Consider the following 8,332-nt stretch of genomic DNA (forward strand, 5'->3'; position numbering starts at 1 on the left):
ATTGTTAAAGACAGTTACAAAGATAGTTACAAAGATTGTTTCAAATATTGTAACCAAGATTGTGACAAAGATTGTCACAGACTGTCACAAAGATTGTTACAAAGATTTTCATGAAGATTGTTACAAAGACTGACAAAGATTGTGACAAAGATTGTCACAAAGATTGTGACATAGATTGTGACAAAGAATGTTACAAAGATTGTCACAAAGATAGTTACAAATATTTTTACAAAAACTGTCTCAAGAATTGTTACGATTGTTGCAAAGATTGTTACCAAGATTGTTGCAAAGATTGTTACCAAGATTGTTGCAAAGATTGTTACCAAGATTGTTGCAAAGATTGTTACCAAGATTGTTGCCAAGATTGTTACAGAGATTAACACAAAGATTGTTACAAAAATTGTCAGATACTTACAAAGATTTCCACACAAATAGTTACAGATTGTCACAAAGATAGTTTGGAAGATTGTTACTAAGATTGTTAAAGACAGTCACAAAGATAGTTACAAAGATTGTTTCAAATATTGTAACCAAGATTGTGACAAAGATTGTGACAAAGATTGTCACATAGACTGTCACAAAGATTGTTACAAGATAGTTACAAAGATTTTCACAAAGATTGTTACAAAGATTGACAAAGATTGTCACAAAGATTGTCACAAAGATTGTGACATAGATTGTCACAAAGAATGTTACAAAGATTGTCACAAAGATAGTTACAAATATTTTTACAAAAACGGTCACACAAATTGTTACGATTGTTGCAAAGATTGTTACCAAGATTGTTGCAAAGATTGCTACCAAGATTGTTGCCAAGATTGTTGCCAAGATTGTTACAGAGATTAACACATAGATTGTTACAAAAATTGTCAGATATTTACAAAGATTTCCACACAAATTGTTACAGATTGTCACAAAGATAGTTTGGAAGATTGTTACAAAGATTGACAAAGATTGTGACAAAGAGTGTTACAAAGATTGACAAAGATTGTCACAAAGAAAGTTACAAATATTTTACAAAAACTGTCACAAAGTTTGTTGCAAAGATTGGTACCAAGATTGTTACAGAGATTATCACAACGGTTGTTACGGTTGTTACAAAAATGGTCAGATAGTTACAAAGATTTTTACAAAGAATGCTACAAAAATGGTTTCAAAGATTGTTTCAAAGACCGTTACAAATATAGTTACAAAGAGTTTCACAAAAATGTTACAAAGATTGTCATAAAGATTGTTACAAAGATAGTTACAAAGATTGTCACAAAGAGAATTACAAATATTTTTTTCAAAACTGTCACAAACATTGTTACAAAGATCGTTACATAGATTGTTGCAAAGATTGTTACCAAGACTGTCAGATAGTCACAAAGATTGAAGATTGTTACAAAAATTGTTAAAGATTGTCACAAAGATAGTTTTGAAGATTGTTACAAAGATGTTACAAATATTGTTACTAAGATTTTTAAAGACAGTTACAAAGATAGTTACAAATATTGTTTCAAAAATTGTTGCAAAAATTGTTACAAAAATTGCTACAAAAATTGTTACAAAAATGGTTACAAAGATTGTTAAAGACAGTTACAAAGATAGTTACTAAGATTGTTTCAAAGATTGTTACCAACATTGTTACAAAGATTGTCACAAAGATTGTTACAAAAATTGTCACAAACTGTCACAAAAATTGTCACGATTGTTGCAAAGATTGTTTCCAAGATTTTTACAGAAATTAACACAAAGATTGTTACGATTGTTACAAAAATTGTCAGATAGTTACAAAGATTTCCACACAAATTGTTAAATATTGTCACAAATATAGTTTTGAAGATTGTTACCAAGATTGTTACAAATATTGTTAAAGACAGTTACAAAGATAGTTACAAAGATTGTTTCAAATATTGCAACCAGGATTGTGACAAAGATTGTGACAAAGATTGTGACAAAGATTGTCACATAGACTGTCACAAAGATGTTACAAGATAGTTACAAAGATTTTCATGAAGATTGTTACAAAGATTGTTACAAAGATTGTTACAAAGATTGGCAAAGATTGACAAAGATTGTCAAAAAAGATTGTGACAAAGATTGTGCAAAGAGTGTTACAAAAATTGACAAAGATTGTCACAAATATTGTTACAAAGATTGTTACAAGGAGTATTACCAAGAATGTTACAAAAATAGTTTCAAAGATTGTTTTAAAAACTGTTACAAAAATAGTTACAGATTTTCACAAAGATTGTTGCAAAAATTGTTAAAAAATTGTTAGACAGTTACAAAGATAGTAACTAAGATTGTCACATAAACTGTCATGAAAAATTGTTACAAGATAGTTACAAAGATTTTCACGAAGATTGTTACAAAGATTGTCACAAAGATTGTCACAAAGATAGTTACAAATATTTTTTACAAAGACCGTCACAAAAATTGTTACGATTGTTGCAAAGATTGTTACCAAGATTGTTAGAGATTATCACAAAGATAGTTAAAAAATGGTCAGTTACAAAGATTTTCACAAAATTGTTAAAGATTGTTACAAAGATAGTTTGGAAGCTTGTTACAAAGGTAGTTTCGAAGCTTGTTACAAAGGTAGTTACAACGATTGTTTCAAAGATTGATACAAAGATTGTGACAAAAGCTGTCACATAGACTGTCACAAAGATTGTTACAAGATAGTTACAAAGATTTTCACGAAGATTGTGACAAAGATTATGACAAAGAGTGTTACAAAGATTGACAAAGATTGTCATACAGATAGTTACAAATATTTTACAAAAACTGTCAAAACAACTGTTACAAAGATTGGTACCAAGATTGTTACAGAGATTATCACAAAGATTGTAATGATTGTTACAAAAATTGTCAGATAGTTACAAATATTTTTCACAAAGAATGTTACAAAGAACGTTACGAAGATTGTTTCAAAAACTTACAAAGATCGTTACACAGATTTTCACAAAGATTGTTACAAAAATAGTTACAAAGATTTTCACAAAGAATGTTACAAAAATTGTTTCAAAGATTGTTTTAAAGATCGTTCCAAAGATCGTTCCAAAAATTGTTGCAAAGATTGTTACCAAGACTGTTACAAAAGTTGCTACACAGATTTTCACAAAGATGGTTACAGAGACTGTTACAAAGATTGTTACAAAGACTGTTACAAAGACCGTTACAAAGACTGTTACAAAGATCGTTACAAAGACCGTTACAAAGACTGTTACGAAGACTGTTACGAAGACGTTACAAAGACTGTTACAAAGATCGTTACAAAGACTGTTACAAAGACCGTTACAAAGACCGTTACAAAGACTGTTACGACTGTTGCAAAGATTGTTACAAAGATTGTTACAAAGACCGTTACAAAGACTGTTACAAAGATCGTTACAAAGACCGTTACAAAGACTGTTACAAAGACCGTTACAAAGACGGTTACAAAGATCATTACAAAGATTGTTACAAAGACCGTTACAAAGACTGTTACAAAGATCGTTACAAAGACGTTACAAAGACTGTTACAAAGACCGTTACAAAGACTGTTACAAAGATCGTTACAAAGACTGTTACAGAGACCGTTACGAAGACGTTACAAAGACTGTTACAAAGACTGTTACAAAGATCGTTACAAAGACTGTTACAAAGACCGTTACAAAGACCGTTACAAAGACTGTTACAAAGATTGTTACGACTGTTGCAAAGATTGTTACAAAGATTTTTACAAAGACCGTTACAAAGACTGTTACAAAGATCGTTACAAAGACCGTTACAAAGACTGTTACAAAGACCGTTACAAAGACGGTTACAAAGATCATTACAAAGACTGTTACAAAGATAGTTACAAAGACCGTTACAAAGTCCGTTACAAAGACAGTTACAAAGACTGTTACAAAGACTGTTACAAAGACGTTACAAAGACGTTACAAAGACCGTTACAAAGACTGTTACAAAGACCGTTACAAAGACCGTTACAAAGACCGTTACAAAGACTGTTACAAAGACTGTTACAAAGACGTTACAAAGACGTTACAAAGACCGTTACAAAGACTGTTACAAAGACCGTTACAAAGACTGTTACAAAGATTGTTACATGCATAATCCATCCCATCAAAGTGTTCCTGGTGCTTAATGGAAGACGTAACAAGTGATGAATCAAATAGAAAGTGTAATATTTTGTGAGAATATTTCCTTATGGGTGTGGTCACTTCTCCGTCTCCATGGAAACCACATCACCAATTGATCTCATATTTACCGTTTTTATCTGCTCGCCGTACAATCTGTGAGGGGGAAAGACACAATGTTACAAAAGGCTTTTAAAGTGCGTGCGTGTGTGTGTGTGTGTGTGTGTGTGTGTGTGTGAGTGTGTGTGTGTGTGTGTGTGTGTGTGTGTGTGTGTGTGTGTGTGTGTGTGAGTGTGTGTGTGTGTGTGTGTGTGTGTGTGTGTGCGTGTGTGTGTGTGCGTGTGTGCGTGTGAGAGAGAGACTGAATCATGGATGAGGTCTCACATTGGAGACAACAGGTGGTCTTTGAAGGGTCTGATGAAAGCGACATGTTAGCATGCTAAAGCTAGCTTGTTACTCCTGATGACTTCAAAGTCCCAAAGTGCAGATTTTATTTTCATCAGTCCTAGAATAAATAAAAGGACCACACTGAAAATAATTAAATAGTTGTCATAGCATAGCATACTATAGGATAGCGTAGCATAGTATAACATAGCATAATATAGCATAGCATAGCATAGTATAACAAGATTGTTACAAATATTTTTTTTACAATGATTGTTACCATGATTGTTACAAAGATTGTTACCATGATTGTTACAAAGATTGTTACCATGATTGTTACAAAGATTGTTACCATGATTGTTACAAAGATTGTTACCATGATTGTTACAAAGATAGTTACATGGTTGTTACAGTGATTGTAACAAATATTGTTACCAATATTGTTACAAAGCCTGTTACCAAGCTTGCTACAATGATTGTTACAAATATTGTAAAACATTTTTTTTTTTTTTTTTTTAACAGATATTGGTACTAAGAGTGTTACAAAGATTTTGTACAATGATTGTTACAAAGTTTGTTACCATGATTGTTACAAAGATTGTTACCATGATTGTTACAAAGATTGTTACCATGATTGTTACAAAGATTGTTACCATGATTGTTACAAAGATAGTTACATGGTTGTTACAGTGATTGTAACAAATATTGTTACCAATATTGTTACAAAGCCTGTTACCAAGCTTGCTACAATGATTGTTACAAATATTGTAAAACATTATTTTTTTATTTTATTATTTTTTTTTTTTTTTACAGATATTGGTACTAAGAGTGTTACAAAGATTTTTACAATGATTGTTACAAAGTTTGTTACGAAGATTACAATTTTTTTAAATTTTTTTACAAAGATCGGTACCAGGATTGTTACAATGATTGTTACAGATATTTATTTTTTTACAAAGCTTGGTACAAATATTGTGACAAATATTGTAACTAACATTGTTACCAGGTTTCTTACAAAGATAGTTACAAGGATTGGTACCAAGATTGTTAAGATTGTTTTTTTGTTTTTTTTACAAAAATTGGTAACAAGTAATACTACTACTACTACTACTAATAATAATCATAATAATACTACTACTAGTAATAATAATACTACTAATAATAATCATAATAATAATACTAGTAATAATAATAATAATACCACTAATAATAATAATAATCATAATACTACCACTACTACTACTAATAATAATCATACTCGTAATAATAATAATAATAATAATAATAATAAGATACATATTGTTGTATTATTACTGTCAATATTATTTGTCTAACCACATTGAGGCTCAGCAAAGACATCACACACACACACACACACACACACACACACACACACACACACACACACACACACACACACACACACACACACACACACACACACACACACACACACACACATCTATGAGTGTGAATAATAATACTTACATCTATGAACATGAATATGGATATTTACATCTATGAAGATGAATATTAATACTTACATCTATGAATATGAATATTTACATCTATGAAGATGAATATTAATACTTACATCTATGAAGATGAATATGAATACTTACATCTATGAATATGAATATTTACATCTATGAAGATGAATATTAATACTTACATCTATGAAGATGAATATGAATACTTACATCTATGAATATGAATATTTACATCTATGAAGATGAATATTAATACTTACATCTATGAATATGAATTCTTACATCTATGAAGATGAATATAGATGAATATTAATACTTACATCTATGAATATGAATACTTGCATCTATGAAGATGAATATGAATACTTACATCTATGAATATGAATATGAATACTTACATCTATGAAGATGAATATTAATACTTACATATATGAGTATAAATATTAATACTTACATATGTAAATATAAATATGAATACTTACATCTATAAATATAAATATGAATACTTACATCTATGAAGATGGACATAAATACTTACATATATGAATATAAATATGAATACTTACATCTATAAATATAAATATGATTACTTACATCTATGAAGATGGACATGAATACTTACATCTATGAATATAAATATGATTACTTACATCTATGAAGATGGACATGAATACTTACATCTATGAATATAAATATGAATACTCACATCTATGAAGATGGACATAAATACTTACATCTATGAATATAAATATGATTACTCACATCTATGAAGATGGACATTCCCTTCTTCAGGTCGGACTGGACATCTGCCGGTGATCGATCCATCATCGAACAGTTCCGGTTTCACTTTGTCACTCGGGAAGAATGTTGTGACGGCGCGTGAGTTCCGACGTGAACTGGACGCTGTTGACGCGCACGAGGAGCAGACACGCCGCGCCAGCGTCAAGCCGCGAGAAGCACGTCACACCACTTCCGTGTTCAACCGGACGGAGGCCGGAGGCGTTTGAATGCTTTTGTTTTGAAAGAACCACATCCGGGTAGTTCTCGCAAGCTTGACTGTGCCGCGGCGGTGGAATCGCAGTTTATGCTGCAATGATTGTCATTTCTAGTACCAATTTAGGGATATAATTGTTTAACATATGTACTTTATTTGAATAAGATGATGCATACGATTAAACATTCTATAACAACGACGATTACACAAGTTTGATTTACCCATTAAAAAAAAAAAGATGTTTATTAACTGGGGAACACCACCACTTAGTGGACAAGTTACATAACTACAGCAGGACTGAATTGATGACACTAATAAAGTTCAACATTATTTATTAAAATTAATCATTAAATATGTCCAACACATTCATAACTTTAAACATTAAATACAAACAAAAATGTAATAAAGTTGAACCTTAAATACATTTGATAAAGTTAAACACAAATGATCAAGTAACAAACTCAACTCAAAACAAACTAGTACTAGTATTTAACATGTACTATTACTAGTACTCAAAACTAACTAGTACTAGTATTTACAATAAACAATTACTAGTACTCAATACAAACTAGTTCTAGTATTTAAAATGTAACATAACTATAACCATAACATAACTATAACCATAATATAGCCATAATTATAATATAACCATAACCATAACATAACCACAACCATAACATAACCATAACATAACCACAACCACAACATAACCATAATTTAACCATAAACATAACAGCCATAACATAGCCATAACCATAACATAACCACAACCACAACATAACCATAATTTAACCATAAACATAACATAACCATAATATAGCCATAACTATAATATAACCATAACCATAACATAACATAACCATAATATAGCCATAACTATAATATAACGATAACCATAACATAACCACAACCATAACATAACCAGAGCCATAACCATAACCATAACCATAACATAACCATAACATAACCATAAACATAACATAACCATAACCATAATATAGCCATAACTATAATATAACCATAACCATAACATAACATAACCATAACCCAAATATAGCCATAACTATAATATAACCATAACCACAACATAACCATAACATAACATAACATAACATAACATAACCATAACCCTAATATAGCCATAACTATAATATAACCATAACCATAACATAACCACAACCATAACATAACCATAACATAACCATAGCCATAGCCATAACCATAATTTAACCATAAACATAACATAACCATAGCCATGATATAGCCATACCTATAATATAACCATAACATAACATAACAATAACATAATCACAATATAGCCATAACTATAATATAACCATAACATAACCATAACA

General features: G+C 30.4%; 1 protein-coding gene across 2 annotated transcripts in view; it reads right to left on the minus strand.

Annotated features, from left to right (window-relative positions):
* LOC133650077 (N-terminal EF-hand calcium-binding protein 1-like) overlaps positions 1-6,882 on the minus strand; it is a 51,323-nt gene extending 44,441 nt beyond the window's left edge. For both annotated transcript variants that reach the window (XM_062046889.1, XM_062046890.1), the window contains exons 1-2: positions 6,746-6,882; positions 4,241-4,265 (exon numbers count right to left, since the gene is read on the minus strand). In XM_062046889.1, coding sequence (XP_061902873.1) covers positions 4,241-4,265; positions 6,746-6,811 — 91 coding nt within the window. In that variant the 5' untranslated portion in view covers positions 6,812-6,882. The remainder of the gene's footprint in view (positions 1-4,240; positions 4,266-6,745) is intronic.
* Between the last annotated feature and the right edge of the window lie 1,450 nt (positions 6,883-8,332).

Source organism: Entelurus aequoreus, linkage group LG05 (assembly GCF_033978785.1).
Source record: "Entelurus aequoreus isolate RoL-2023_Sb linkage group LG05, RoL_Eaeq_v1.1, whole genome shotgun sequence".
Lineage (NCBI taxonomy): Eukaryota > Metazoa > Chordata > Actinopteri > Syngnathiformes > Syngnathidae > Entelurus > Entelurus aequoreus.